Source organism: Ranitomeya variabilis, chromosome 4 (assembly GCF_051348905.1).
Source record: "Ranitomeya variabilis isolate aRanVar5 chromosome 4, aRanVar5.hap1, whole genome shotgun sequence".
NCBI lineage: Eukaryota > Metazoa > Chordata > Amphibia > Anura > Dendrobatidae > Ranitomeya > Ranitomeya variabilis.
Genome location: NC_135235.1, coordinates 52786489 through 52802522, shown reverse-complemented (window position 1 = coordinate 52802522; position 16034 = coordinate 52786489). Strand labels below are relative to the sequence as shown.

Genomic DNA, 16034 nt, shown 5'->3' with positions numbered 1-16034 from the left:
CTTTTTGTGGGAATTCTAAAATCTGGTTTATTGGTGCGGATTGACCAGCTACCACCCCTGAGCTCTGAAAGAATCTTTTCCAGATTCTAACGTAAATTTGGGTAGTGATTGTTTTTCTGCTTATAAGCAGGGTATTAATCAAGCCTGGGAAAAAACCTCCATCTTTTAGTAGTGACCTTCAAAATCCACGCCGTCAGATGCAGGCCATCTACCTGAGGATGGTAGACTGGGCCCTGGGATAGGAGATCCGGGATGTCTGGTAGGACCCATGGGTCAGATACTGACATGGTCCTGAAGCATGAGAGCCATGCCCTCCTTGGCGAAAACGGGGCGATTGCTATAATCTTGACCTTGTCCTTCCTGATTTTGCTCATCACCAGAGGAAGTAGAGACAGGGGGGGGGGGGGGGGGGGGGAGAGGCATATGCTAGCCTGAAGTTCCACTTTATCAAAAAAAAGCATCTATTGCCAATGGATACTCTCTGGGATTCAGAGAGCAAAAACGCCTCACTTTCTTGTTCTCTCTGGTGGCGAAGAGATCCACCTGTGGTTGACCCCACTTTTCCACAATCAGGTCGAAGATGGAGGTTTTTGGGGACCTTTCCCGCTGTCTTAGGGTGTTGCGGCTTAAGTTATCCACTGTAGTATTTTCTATTCCTTTTATATGTAGAGGGGTTAACGAGAGAAAATGCTGTTCTGCTAGTTGGAACAAACGATCTGCTACATTCATCAGGGGTCTGGAACAGGTCCCGCTTTGGTGATTGATATACGCCACGGTGACCTGATTGTCGGAGAACACCCGTACATGATGACCTTGTAGATAAACAAGGAGTCTTAGTCGCCTGCTCCACTGCCATTAACTCCTTCAGGTTAGAAGACATCTATACCTAATGATGCTCCCAAAGTCCCTGGACTAAAATTTCACCCATATGAGCCCCCCAACCGGAAGGGCTTGCATCTGTGGTGACTATACGGGTTACGTTATATTCCAGGGGACCCCTCTGGATAGATTGTTTCTTTCTAGCCACCAGCCGAGGGATTTTATAGTGTTTTGGGACAAAGTTAGTTGGCCTTCTAGTTAACCCCCCAAAGTTTCTTGGCGTAACAAAACCTCGCCCTGTAATTTGCTGGTTTGGAACTGGGCCCACTGGACCATGGGAATACAGGACGAGAGAGAGAGCCTAAAAGAGACATGGCTTTCCTGAGGGACATGGTGGGGTTATTGGAGGCGTTCAGGACTTGATAGTGCAGGCAAACTAATTTATCGAGAGGTAGACGGCATTCCTGATTCTGAGAATCTAAGATCAGGCCTAAGAATTGCTGAACTCTCATGGGCTGTAGTCAGGATTTTTTTTGATGTTTAGCAACCACCCAAACCGTTCCAGGGCAGACATTACTTTCTGTAACTGCTCCAAACAATGATCCGCTGTTTTGCCTACAATAAGGAAGTCATCGAGGTAGGGGGATTACCAGAACGTCAGACTCCTGCAGATGTGACATACCTTTGGCTATGACTTTAGTGAACAATCGGGGGGCAACTGCAATACCAAAGGGAAGGGCACCATACTGAAAGTGTCAGAGCGACCCTTCTAAATGGACCGCTACCCTAAAGAATCACTGGTGAGCTGCATAAATGGGTATATAGTAATAGGCATCCTTTAGATCCAATACCACCATAAAGCAGCTTTTAAACAGCAGTTTTATTGTGGGATTGATTGATCAAAATTCGTTGAGAGCTTTAGAGATTTATTATAGTTCTAAAGGAGCTGTCTGGTTTACGGACTAGGAACAGAGGGGAGTAGAAACCTCTACCCCTTTCTTCCACTGGCACTTCTGTCAGAACCCTTTTGCTGCGCAGGTCACAAATTTCAGCTTCCAGGGCCGCCTGTTCTGTTAGGGAGGATCTGAGTGGGGTAATCCTAAACCTGTTTTGGGGAATACAGGAAAATTCTAACCGCAGACCCGTGGCTATCAATCCCAGGATCCAATTGCTATTGGAAATCAGGGACCAAGCCGGGTAGAAGGCAGTTAGCCTATCCTCCTACCGGAGCGGCTGGTCATTGGGGTGGCTTCTTGACCTCACGGGATGGTTCCTGGTGCCCCCTACCTCTAAAACATAAATCCAGTACCTCTCTTTTTTTTCGACCCATCTGCCTTGATCTCTGGATGACCTTCTACGAAAAAAATATTTTCCCAGTGAAGGGACGTCTATAATAAGGGGTCGGCAGACTGGGAAATTTCTTTCTCATCCCCAGCTTTCTCTAAAGGTTCGTCCAGAACCGGGCCTAACAGATATTGTCCCTCACACAAAGCAAAGACGGGATCTGGCCTGGATGGCCCCTGGCCAACACTTTAGCCATAGAGTCCTACGAGCCACATTTGATAGTCCTGTGACCCTGGCTGCCATCCTTGCTGAATCTGCTGAAGCATCGTCTCGAAAGGCTGCGGCATTCTGGATTATTGGCAGGGATTTCAGGATGGATTCCCTTGAGGCCCCGTCTTCTAGTTGGGATTTGAGTTGATTCAGCCAGAACATCATTGATCTGGCTGTGCACATTGCACCCACTGCTGGTCTTAGAGTGCCAGCCGACATTTCCCATGTTCCTTTTAGAAATGAGTCTGCTTTTTTATCAAGCGGATGTTTTAAAGGAGGCCATGTCGTCGAAGGGAATGGAGGATTTTATGGAAGCTTTCGCCACCTCTGCGTCTAATTTCGGCACTTTATCCCATCTGTTCACCAATGGGGGAATACTCACCTACCGGCGCTGGCTTCTGGAGACAGCAATCCACCGGACTCCGCTCCACCTGCTCCGCACACTGTCGTGGAGCCCTGCCCAGGCCCACCGTGGCGCTTCCAGGGACCCCGCACTGACTGAGGTAGGAGACCACTTCACTACTTGGGTCGGTCAGCCGGCCTGGGAATCCTGATGTAAGACGAGATGATCTGTAGGGCATCCTGTCCTCCAGGAACAGGAAACCAACTGATGCGTGGGAGAGGTCCACCCTTCTGTATCTGTAGGTTTCCTGTTCCTGAAGGGCGGATCCCATCTCTGGTGGTGCTATCATGTATGATCGAACAAACAATGTTAGTTTTCAGTAAAACTGCTGAAGTTTCCTCAAGATATCTATTTTCCTAGGAACGTAACCGACATGCCACTGTATAGGATAGCCACAGCACACTACAGGATGACCTCCTCATGCCCTATAGCACATACATCAAATATTGGTTTGTGATGCTAGGCTGATCCCATGAGTTAATTTGGCCAGTGACGCGGACTAGCATCACGCTTTCAACTAAACGATATTGGATGCAAATACAATGTTGGAGGTGTAAGGGGGAAGTGGGAACTCAGCTGATGCTCCCTCTCCCATCATTCCCCCTCAGCATCTGACATCTCAGTGCAGCGGTCATGACGGCATCACACCGCTCCCACTGTGCCAAGATGTGCAGAGGATTTGAAGCCACCATTTTTCTTAATGTGGGGCCCATTATACTGTAGGGAGCACAATGTGGGGATTACAGTTGGAGTATCATACTGTAATGTCATCATTCTGTGTCGGGGAGGGGGTACAGTGAAGTCATCGCATTGCGGAGGAATCTGCTGTGGAGATATCTTACCGTGATTGGAAAGCACTTGTTTGCATAATCCTTTATTCAAGGGTTTATGGTTTGTTATCACATTTAATTTAGGATATGTGCTTTTCATTTTATTCTAATATCTATCAGTTAAAGTATACTTTGTTTGTGATACAACCGCTTTAAAGTTTGTATTCATACAAAAAAGTTAGTTATATTTGATAAGTCTACGATTGAAATTTTTCCTTATTTTTAAAGTTTGACATCCCTGCCCAGTAAAGACAGGAAAAACCCAGAGAGAGGATGTGGGAGGGGGCTTTTTGACCTCTTTGTATTTCCTGTCTCTACATTATATCTGGATAGCCCCTTTAACCATTTCTTTATCTAACCTAGGGGTTTTGCAGGATACTGTATACCTGATGATCCGTCCTTAGATTGTATATTGAACACACAATGATGGATCAATCTTTGAAAGATATTATTTATTCAGAGCTTTGGGGGGGTAGGGAACACAGAATGTGGTGTAATATATTAAAAAGGCACTCTAGGATCACACAGTTAGCGGTGACTTTAATCAAGGTCATAGTCACCCGCATTCAAGTCGTTTTGGGTATATAGTTTGACAAAGCCGATGAGGACTTCAGGTTCGGTGAAAGTATCTTTAACAGCTTGGTCCTGCAGCATCAGCTCATACCAGGCATTAACACGTGGGGTCTTCTCCAAAATTCTTAGAAAGTGAATAAAAAAAAAAAAAAAAAAAAAAAAAAAAGAGATAGATAATAATTATATATTTTGCCCAAGATTACTAATATACACCCTATACTAGCATAGGTTTTATATATATTGTAACTGATGCACTCATATTGAAGCCCATATTTCCAAATCTACAAGTCTTGTTAGGAGAGGACTTACTCGCCAACAGGCAAATTGAAAAAGCCAACACCAGATATTGACTGGGCTTAATCAAATATCTATAAACCTAGCTACTAATAAGGATCTGCTAGAATCCAAAACATGTTAGATGACGTACTACTTTCTCCAGGTAGTATCTATTCTCCTACTGCCTATAGAAACCTGCAGTAGTAGTGAAAGTAGGATCTTAAGAGGCTTTAAGTAAAGGCTAATCGATCTACCTCTGAATAAGAACACTCATTCAAACAGAAAACAGATCTTAAAATTAATTTTACTGCTTAAATCATGTAGTCATTTTTCTTTAAAGATATAAATTACACATCAGTATGTTTTATGGATGGTGAGAAATTAAAAGAACTTAGATTAGGGCTAAAACACAATCTATTTTTTCGTCACTTACTCAAGAACATCAAAAACAATGAACCGTTCAAACCAAGGCCAGATCATGTAGTCAATCATAGACACGGACGCCCCACCGAAGTAAGGACTGTTCCTCTTGGCCAGGGCCTGAAAATAAAGTGGAAGTGAAATGCAAAAACACCCCATCAGTGAACAGAGAAGTTACATGTCCGCACAAAATGATGGATCCCAATTTTGTAGCCTGGGGAAGGTACAACGTTTGAAAGTGCGATGAATCAGAAGATTGTGGCACCATAGTCGTGGCTACATGAAGAAACCATGTCACTGTGTGCGCTCCACTCGTACTGCTTAAGGAATTCACCATGCTATAATAATTTAAGGGTCTCCACCTGAAAAAATTAACCACATTCGAGAATCACCATGTGAGACAGATCCAAGACAGGATTGTATGGAGGAGCCCAAAATAGACTTCACTGTAGAAGTCCCTGCATATGTAGGAATGATGGGGCACTGTAAGGACCCAGAGTAGGGCATGTGTGCTAGACGTGGATACAGAAAGCATATCGCCTCTGCACAATAGCCCGCAGCTCTACACCCCTGTTTCTTTAAATTATCCAGGTCTCAGGCCTCCATGAAATTGGCAGTTTGGTCCCTAACCCATTGGCCTCTGCAAAGCTGCACAGGTGGAATTAAAAAGGAGTATTCCCATCTCCATGAACCTATCCCAATATGCAGTAGGTATAATAAGATTAGCAAATACCTCCAATTAGAAATTTAGTATAGTTCTTCTGATTTACTAGGTCTTTCCTTATATGCAGGGATAACAGGACCTTAGGTATCCATGGTTATGATCAACTAGCTGTCACTATCACTAGTCATAACCATGGATACCCAGGGTCCAGCACATGAGGAAAAATATAGCGAATCAGAAGAATACTACATTTCTAATTCGAAGTATTGCTAATCTACTACATATTGGGATAGGATCTTTGAGATGTGATTACCTCTTTAAGGCTTAAGGCAGAGTACCTGGAACAGCATCAATAATTCAAAAAGTCGATTGTTAAAGGAATTTTAAAACACTACTCTGATGGATGAAAACTGTATGGGGGCAAATGATAATACAAACTTGTGATCCCCATATGGGTTGCATTTTGTTTGCAGCATATCCACCATTTAGTCCCCCCCCTCTCTGCCGTTGTTGTAGAGGCAAAGCTGTCTGCACTTGGAGCATTGGAGAGAGCAGTTTGGTCAAGCAGTGTAAAGGCCCCGTCTCACTTAGCGACGCAAAAGCGATCCCGACAACGATACGACCTGTCAGGGATCGTTGCTGCGTCGCTATGTGGTCGCTGGTGAGATGTTAAACAGTGAGATCTTCCAACGATCGCTGCTGCGATCTCACTGTTTGACATCTCACTAGCGACCTGTACAACGATGTCACATGGGAGCTATTATGATGATTCAGTGTCTGAGTCGTCAACGAGGTCGTTGGTAAGGTGTCAAACACAGCGATGTGTGCTACCCAGCGGGACCTCAACGATCAAAAAAAGGTCCAGGCCATTCCGACACGACCAGCGATCTCACAGCAGGGGCCTGGTCGCTGCTACGTGTCACACATAGCGAGATCGCTACTGAGGTCGCTGTTGCGTCACAAAACTTGTGACTCAGCAGCGATCTCGCTTAGTGAGACGGGGGGCTTAACTGTCCCCCTGGTCAAAACCATCACTAGGAGTGCACTGCACCCCAGCAATCTGGGATGATAGCTAATGGTGCCGTCATGGAGATCAAATATGAGAAAGACCCTTTAATGGCTTTGTTCCTATATTGCGTATTATCAGTATATAAAATGTACAGCATCAGCAAAAATGTATGGTAGATAATTTTGCAAAAACACTTCCTTACCTCTTCGAATTTTTTAAATTTCTCAAAAAACTGAGTCTTTAATTCACTTGTATCTTGATTGTCCTTCTTGGCAAACATGATCTTGTAGAGCACAGCGGTAACCTGAGGTCAAGCACACAAAGGCACATTACGTGTCTCGTTAGGCATTTCCTAAATATAAAGTTAACTTTACTCTCCTTTCAACTGAATGAATGACTGAGGCTGGGGTCACACATGCGTGTTTTACGTACGTAAGAGCGCATAAACTACGTCCGTAAAACTCGCATTACATACGGCACAATGCTTCTCAATGGGGCTGCTCCTATCAGCCGTATATTACGGTTCAGTATTATACGGCTTTCTACGGCCGTACAAAATCGCAGCATGCTGCGTTTGTCAGCGTACTGCGCAAATAATACGCCAATGAAAGTCTATGGGGGCGAGAAAAATACGGATTCCACACGGACCAGCAGTGTGACTTGCGAGAAATACGCAGCGCTGTTAGTGAAAAGTCGGAAATTCAATTGCCGGCTTTTTCCTTCTCCTGCACAAACCCGACATGATATGAGACATGGTTTACATACAGTAAACCATCTCATATCCCCCTTTTTTTTTGCATATTCCACACTACTAATGTTAGTAGTGTGTATGTGCAAAATTTCAGCGCTGTAGCTGCTAAAATAAAGGGTTAAATGGCGGAAAAAATTGGCGTGGGCTCCCGCGCAATTTTCTCCGCCAGAGTGGTAAAGCCAGTGACTGAGGGCAGATATTAATAGCCTAGAGAGGGTCCATGGTTATTGGCCCCCCCCGTGGCTAAAAACATCTGCCCCCAGCCACCCCAGAAAAGGCACATCTGGAAGATGCGCCTATTCTGGCACTTGGCCACTCTCTTCCCACTCCCTGTAGCGGTGGGATATGGGGTAATGAAGGGTTAATGCCACCTTGCTATTGTAAGGTGACATTAAGCCAGATTAATAATGGAGAGGCGTCAATTATGACACCTATCCATTATTAATCCAATTGTAGGAAAGGGTTAAAAAACACACACACACACACACACACATGATTAAAAAGGATTTTAATGAAATAAACACAGCGGTTGTTGTAATAATTTATTGTTCTCGCAATCCATTTGCAAACCCTCGCTTGGCAAAATAATAAACGCACAAAATACATACCTTCTGATGTCAGATCACGTCCAACGATGTAATCCATCTGAAGGGGTTAACTAATATTACAGGCAGGAGCCCTGCTAATGCAGCGGTGCTCCGTGCCTGTAAGCCCCGGCGAATGAATGAAATGTAGGTCATTGACCTACATTTCCTTCAGTCGCGGTGATGCGCCCCCTGGTGGATGTCCTCATATGACCTGGAGCGTGGGAAAAAGTTCCCAGGCTGCAGTTCATGAGAACATCCACCAGAGGGCGCCTCACCGCGACTGAATGTAAGTATAGATCACTGCTTTCCTTTCAGCACCCGGGGATTACAGGCACGAGCGAGTGGATTATCGCAGCTCGTGCCTGTAATATTAGTTAACCCCTTCATATGGATTACTTCGTGGGACATGATCTGACATCAGAAGGTATGTATATTGTGCGTTTATTATTTTGCCAAGCGAGGGTTTGCAAATGGATTGCGAGAACAATAAATTATTACAACAACCGCTGTGTTTATTTCATTAAAATACTTTTTAATCGTGTGTGTTTTTTAACCCTTTCCTACAATTGGATTAATAATGGATAGGTGTCATAATTGACGCCTCTCCATTATTAATCTGGCTTAATGTCACCTTACAATAGCAAGGTGGCATTAACCCTTCATTACCCCATATCCCACCGCTACAGGGAGTGGGAAGAGAGTGGCCAAGTGCCAGAATAGACGCATCTTCCAGATGTGCCTTTTCTGGGGTGGCTGGGGGCAGATGTTTGTAGCCACGGGGGGCCAATAACCATGGACCCTCTCCTGGCTATTAATATCTGCCCTCAGTCACTGGCTTTACCACTCTGGCGGAGAAAATTGCGCGGGAGCCCACGCCAATTTTTTCCGCCATTTAACCCTTTATTTCAGCAGCTACAGTGCTGAAATTTTGCACATACACACTACTAACATTAGTAGTGTGGAATATGCCAACAAAAAGGGGATATGAGATGGTTTACTGTATGTAATCATGTCTCATATCATGTCGGGTTTGTGAAGGAGAAATGCAAAGGCGGCAATTGAATTACCGGCTGTTCACAGATATCGCGCTGAATGAAATATAAATACAGAATATATATATGTGTCTCAATGACATACTGTATATATGTTTTAATGAACATTTGAGCACATAAATCCATTAGATGTCGGTTTTGCAAGCCTGCGCGAAAATCTCGCAGTACGGATGCCATACGGATTACATACGGAGGATGCCATGCGCAAAATACGCTGACACACCCTGACTACGGATCAATATTTTGGGAACATTTCTCCATATTACGGCCGTAGTACGGACGTATAATACGTGGCGTATTGTCTTACGCCATGTGTGACCCCAGCCTGACTGTTGACCCTCCTTAGGACAGTTTTGTGAGGCAGCAACACAGCCACAAAGAGTGGTTCTTGAAAAACCACTTACACTGGGTTCACAGTTTGGCACCACATCCATGACCCTGGAGTTTGTGAATACCATTTTTCGGGGAACCAGATGGAACCCTTCAGTATAGGGCAGGCAGGGTATGGAAGAAGACCCTTTGATTTTGTTTAGTTTTTTCTAACCCCAGACAACATTAAATGGATTTTACATGTCCAACAAAAAGTTCCTACCGCAGAGAAATGTTCCAGGAGAATCTTCTGTTGGGCTTTTTGGTAGGGATCGGCTGGGGTCAGCTTATTCTTAGGAAAGGCGTCATCCAGGTAATCGCAAACAATTGGAGATTCGTAGATTATTTTACCGTCAGAGGTTTCAATAGATGGCACCAGTCCCAGAGGACTTTTCTCGAAAAACCAATCCGGCTTGTTCTTTAGGTTAATGTTGATAACTTCATGTCTGAATAGAAAGAAAACCGGTCAGTTCAGGCGAAACATGTAGCAGTCACTTTGTAGACACAAAATAAATATAGAGATCATAGAAACACAACTTAAGGGTACCGTCACACAGTACCATTTTGATCGCTACGACGGTACGATTCGTGACGTTCTAGCGATATCGTTACGATATCGCAGTGTCTGACACGCAGCAGCGATCAGGGACCCTGCTGAGAATCGTACGTCGTAGCAGATCGTATGGAACTTTCTTTCGTCGCTTGATCACCCGCTGACATCGCTGGATCGTTGTGTGTGACAGCGATCCAGCGATGTGTTCGCTTGTAACCAGGGTAAACATCGGGTAACTAAGCGCAGGGCCGCGCTTAGTAACCCGATGTTTACCGTGGTTACCAGCGTAAACGTAAAAAAAAAACCGAACAGTACATACTTACATTCCGGTGTCTGTCCTCCGGCGTCTCAGCTTCTCTGCACTGTGTGAGCGTCTGCCAGCCGGAAAGCGAGCACAGCGGTGACGTCTGACGTCACCGCTGTGCTTTCCGGCTATGGCGCTTACACAGTGGAGAGAAGCAGAACGCCGGGGACAGACACCGGAATGTGAGTATGTACTGTTTGGTTTTTTTACGTTTACGCTGGTAACCACGGTAAACATCGGGTTACTAAGCGCGGCCCTGCGCTTAGTTACCCGATGTTTACCGGGGACTTCGGCATCGCTCCAGCGCCGTGATTGCAACGTGTGACCGCAGTCTACGACGCTGGAGCGATAATCATACGATCGTTGCGACGTCACGAATCGTGCCGTCGTAGCGATTAAAATGGTACTGTGTGACGGTACCCTAACCCCTTACATCCTGTGACATACAAAGGGCACATGTCTTGCCTTAATGTGGCCAGATTATACATATCGCACACTTGTGGTGACATGACTGCTTGGTCTTACCAACTGACAATAGAGTGACTGCAGACTTGATAACCCCTTTAAAGATCTTGAGCCCCAATTGAAAATCTGCAATAGGGCTCCAAATGGTACCAATGAGGCTGGTGACCCACTGCTTATTTCTGACTGCAACCGCTATAATTATGGCCTACAATAATATACGATTCTCTCTCTACAAAAACCCAATTTACCAATATCTTAAAACATTGTGCTATTCCCCCATAAATGACATGATTTGGCTAATTCTATTAATTGGGGATAACGTGCTGATTGCTGGGGGTCTAACGGTTGTGACCCCAAGGTCAGGGGTTGATACAACTAGAATGTTGCTCTGCAGCCCTGGCCTGAATCAAGCGGAGGTATGGCATGCTCGGCCTCTGCTCCACTCATGGCCTATGAACTAGCCAAAAGTTGCAGCCAGTCTCAGCTAGTTATCCATAAGCCATAGTTTATTTAAGGCTAGGTTCACATTGCCCTAGTGCAGTCCGTTCAGCGCATACGCAAGTGCCGACTTTGGCACAGCGCTAGCAGTGACGGACCCGGAAACGCTGCAGCCCGCGTCTCGGGTCCATCACTCAATGATGGCACATCGCCTAGCGCACGCCCATTGTGGGAGTGCGCTAGCGATGCATCCGACATGGTCTTCAATGGCGGCGTTAACGGACTACGTTACACCGCGTTATGCCACGGTGTAACGTAGTCTGTTTAACATACCGCCATAACGCAATGTGAACCTAGCCTAATTATTATTTTAGGGAGGGCAGAGAAATAACACCAGCTAACAAAAACAAGAAAATGTGCAGAACAGGTCAAATCTACAGAAACGGTATAAAAATCTGGTGCCTACTTGATTCCTTTTGCGATCAAGACAAGCCGTGCTCTTTGGGCAAAAGGGCAGAATCTCATGCTGTAAAGTCGAATTATCCCTTCTGGTACTGGTCCTGGGGCGGTGCTGCCTGAAAAAAAAAAAAAATTATTATTTTCGTTTAGTGTACAGATGCAGATGTTAATAAAAACTAGGCCAGCTGTGGAAAAGGAGTAAAACTAGCGACCCCATAGATTTGCTCCAAGTGACCATCGTATACCCTCGCCGCCACACATGTACATATTGCACTCACTGATGTGATTTTACCAAAACGCCAGGAGTTTGGTAAAAATTGCTGAAAAATAATTACCGGTAGATGTAAGGTCACATTCACATAAAAACTGCAGATCTGCAGTATGTTTATTAGATGGTCAATATTTTGTGAAACTGTACTTTACCATAAAGTTATAATAACTGGGCACATGCGCCACATTGCACTTCAACGTGCACACTTGTGAGCGGGTTAGGCAAAAAGTTAAGGATACACCGTGCAGTCCCACCATGGGTTATTCCCTGTTCCCAATTTCAACAGTACCTTGAAAATATATCCTTACATGCGGCAGAAAAGGAGCCCAAGACTACCTCTCTCGTTACACCATATTGGCAGTAAGACAACAAGGGTCAAGTCTTTGGTAGACACTTCCTCATTATACAGTCCTTGTTAACTCCTTCCAATGCATTTCGCCATGTTGTAAATTGGGTTTCCATGTTGAAACTGCTTACAAGGAAACTCTTACCTCTGGACTAAGCAGAAAGAACTCGCTGATCTGATGTCTCCACGAGACTTTCCCTCGTTGATTACGGCAATTAACCTATATCCACATATCAGCGATAACCTTGTTCACAAGCGAGGAATTTAGATCACACGAAATGTAGCAGAGCTGACTTATGTTATGAATAATTATTGATGATTACACACAGATCAGATTGACTGTGGATTTTCCAGACAGAAAAATCTGCAGTTGTATCACTTTCGATTGTGACATTTTGCATTAGTGGTTTTTAATCAGTCAGATGCTAATGTAAAGTAGTCTATAAATGCACACGGGGAAGTTTGTGTTGCCCATCAGCTTAAGAAAAAAAAAAAAAAAAAAATCAGGTGCAATATGGTCGATTTGTAAAGGATATTTTTTTTTTTAGCTCAACCACAGATCTCGTCTGAACAGCCCTATTCAATAACAGGTCAGTGTGTTGTCTATGTGCTAGTATGTATGTAAGCCTTAAAGGGGTTGTCTGGCTTTCAGCTACAAGTCTGCAGTCACTGACCGCAAGCCATTGAATCCACATATTGTAGGCACGGAGAGGATTCTCCGTTGCCAGCAGCATGACCAGAAATACGCAATTTGCTTACATGCAGTCACATGCCAACTAGACATTGCACAGGCTCGCTCAATGCGAGTGTATTGATCGTGGCCGGATATAGTCTAGCCAGGATGTGCCTGGAAGTATGTACATGACTGCCAGCTCCTGGCACTGGAGAATTACTCATTTTGCCTTTCTACCCAGCTGATTCTTGGAAACAAAAAGTTTCTTATCTCGGCAAGACATAGTTCCCCGACCCTCACCCCGGGACTTTTGCAGTGACTTATGGGTCATTCAAGACGGAAAAAAAAAAAAAAAAAATTATATATATTTCCTGCTTCTACATAGAGCATACACAGACGGATTCACCAGGTCAGTTTTTAATCAGGTGATGTCATAGACCTAATGGAAAAGAAGAGTTAGCTGGGTAGGAAAGGTGGAATGAGCAATTGTACGTGCACGGTGTTGTATAATATGATGACTGCAATATATTAAGAGGATGAACATTTTGGTGGGAGGAGAAGAAATGCTTCTTTAAGTAGCAGGCATAATGTGGATGAAAGACATATGCAAGCCCAGATAAGGTTACATTCACATTTGCGTTGCGTCGGGCGCAGCCGCGTTTTTTTTATGCAAGCGTCAGGGCGCAGAGGACGCAGCATGTTGCATTTTTTTTTTTGCGCTAAAAAAAAAAAATGAACGCATGCGTCACAAAGCGCTGCGTTTTGCGTGCGTTGTGTGTTGCCGACGCAGCACACAACAACGCAAATGTGAACGTAGCCTTTCATTGCAATAAACACAAGGTATAATGTCATCATACAACAGCTCTGCTACATACGGATGCACAGCACAACGATTCTGGTGCAGTCAACCTTGTAAGTGTATTCAATTAATATTTGTAACACACACACCACATCAATTAACAAGGAAATCCATTTAAACCTTTGATTTTAGCCGTTAAAGTGTACTGTACTAAGAAGTAAATACAATGATTTTATTGGAATGCACATAAACATATTTGTATAACCTGTTTATGTAATATTAGGTGAAAGCTCATGGCCTCATTATGTTCCTTTACTTACCCTTGGCCAAACTCCTCTGTGATCCGGCCATGGCTGCAGACAGTCTGTTACTGGCGAGACCTGTATAACCAGCAGACAGCACACGTATGTATGTCAGGCTATGGGGCGCAGCCTAATATAAGGCCTGACATGCCAGAAGGAGGCCTGGATTGGGCTGAGAGCTGCTCCTCCTTGCTGGCTGGAGCTGTGTCTATGGCAGTATCCACCCCCTTCCCTTCTAGCTAAAGATCAACCAAAAACAGAGCTAGTTCCTCTGTCTGTACACAGTGATTATTACATAAGAGCCATGTGTATGTAATTACACTCCTATTATTACTAGGCAATGACTTAGCAACTTCTGCTCACATGTAAAGCAATGTGAATATTTCATGTGCACACACAATGAAGATTAGCCCTGGGCTACACTGTGGCTTTTTGTAGCACTACTGATTGATTTCAACTACTCAGTGGCAGATCCAGTGCCCCCAGTTGCATGCAGTTCAATGCATTGCTTTGGACTGCAGCTGTAGCTAAAAAGTTGAAATCAATCATTAGCGCTACAAAACTTCACAGTGTAGCCCAGGCCTTAGGCTGGAGTCACACTACAGTGAGATATGGCTGAGTCTCGCAGGTTAAAACCAAGCTCTGGCACCGGCACTCCGGAGCGGAGCTTGCGGCTCCATGTGTTGTTATGCGGCCGCACGCTCGGCTCTGGAGTGCTGGTGCCAGAGCTTGGTTTTAACCTGCGAGACTCGGCCGTATCTCGCTGTGTGTGATCCCGGCCTTAGTCCATGTTCACATGGTCAGTATTTTACCTCAGGATTTGAAGGCCAAAATCAGGAGTGGGTGATAAATCCAGAAGTGGTGACGTGTTTCTATTCTACTCTTCCTCTGATTGTTCAACTCCTGATTTTGACTTATAAATACTGATGTAAAATACTGACCAAATACTGAACGTGTGAACGTGGCCTTACACTGCAATCATTAGAATAGTTAAGGGAAACCTGTCACCAGTTCTGGCCGATATCAAGTAAGACCATCACCTTTCGGGGCTGATATACAGCATTCTATAATGCTGTATATAAGCCCCCAACCCGACCTGTAAGCAGTGGCGTATCCAGGGGGGGCAGCCGGGGCATGTGCCCCGGGCACAGCCGACAGGGGGGCACCCCTGACGATGCGGCGGTCCAAGTAGGCTCCTCGTCGGCGGCATTCTGACGTCCCCACACTGAGATAATCCCATTCTGCGCGTCGAATCCCAAGTGTACAGCGATGCCGCCAACACTGTCGCTAGTACTCTTGGCTTGCCTTGTGATCCATTTGTAAGCCCTGACCGCTGAGGTGCTGACAGCCGCTGGCACTACCGCATCAGTGAAGCGCCAGCAGCGGCTAACGTCACTCTTCACAGACACAGCAGGGCACAGGCTGCGTTGCGGTTGGTGGTAAGTGCTCCTGCTCCAGACTGCGGGGTAATGGAGCTGAAGACACCGACCGAAGAACCAGATAATGTTTGAAATTTAAGGGGGCTGGTTGGGGTCGGCTATATGGAGCCTGCAGGATAGGGATGGAGCAGGGGCCAGGGTAGTAAATTGTGTATGGTGTGTGTGTGTTGTATATATATATAGAGAGAGGTGAGAGGTGCTGTGTGTGTTGTGCGTGTGTGTATATAGGTGAGAGGTGTTGTGCGTGTGTGTATATAGGTGAGAGGTGTTGTGTGTGCGTGCATGCGTAGTGCTGCGGGTGAATGTGCAGAGAGGTAAATGGTTTTGTGTGTGTGTACGAGGAGGAGAGGTGAGGGCAATGATGGGGCTGATGGGGAGAGGGCAATAATTGGGATGGAGGGGGAGGAGGAAATGATGGATGTGGTGGAATGGGCAATGATGGAGGTGGAATGGGCAATGATGGGGGTGGGGGGGAGGAAATGATGGAGGTGGTGGAATGGGCACTGATGGGGGTGGGGGGAGGCAATGATGGAGGTGGAAATTGGAATGGGCAATGATGGTGGTGGGGGGAGAATGCAATGATGGTGGGGGAGGAGGAAATCATGGAGGTGGCGGAAAGGGCAATAATGAGGGGGGGAGAAATGATGGAGGTGTAAGAATGGACAAGGATGGTGGTGG

General features: G+C 45.3%; 1 protein-coding gene across 1 annotated transcript; it reads right to left on the bottom strand.

The window, feature by feature from the left end:
* Window positions 1-4037: 4037 nt before the first annotated feature.
* LOC143769723 (glutathione S-transferase omega-1-like) lies at window positions 4038-14127 on the bottom strand. The gene is made up of 6 exons (XM_077258530.1): window positions 13936-14127; window positions 11534-11642; window positions 9531-9753; window positions 6751-6852; window positions 4889-4995; window positions 4038-4303 (listed from the first exon to the last, which is right to left on the bottom strand). Exons 1-6 carry the CDS (start codon window positions 13964-13966, stop codon window positions 4147-4149), a joined length of 729 nt encoding a protein of 242 aa, XP_077114645.1. The 5' UTR covers window positions 13967-14127; the 3' UTR covers window positions 4038-4146.
* Window positions 14128-16034: the final 1907 nt, after the last annotated feature.

Bases quoted from the DNA above. Each gene is read 5' to 3' on its own strand.
- LOC143769723 (XM_077258530.1), bottom strand. From the start codon at position 13,966: ATGGCCGGATCACAGAGGAGTTTGGCCAAGG. The intron at 11,643-13,935 runs GTAAGTAAAGGA...TTTTTTTTTCAG, and splicing joins ACAGAGGAGTTTGGCCAAGG to GCAGCACCGCCCCAGGACCA. The intron at 6,853-9,530 runs GTAGGAACTTTT...GCTTGACCTCAG, and splicing joins TCCTGGAACATTTCTCTGCG to GTTACCGCTGTGCTCTACAA.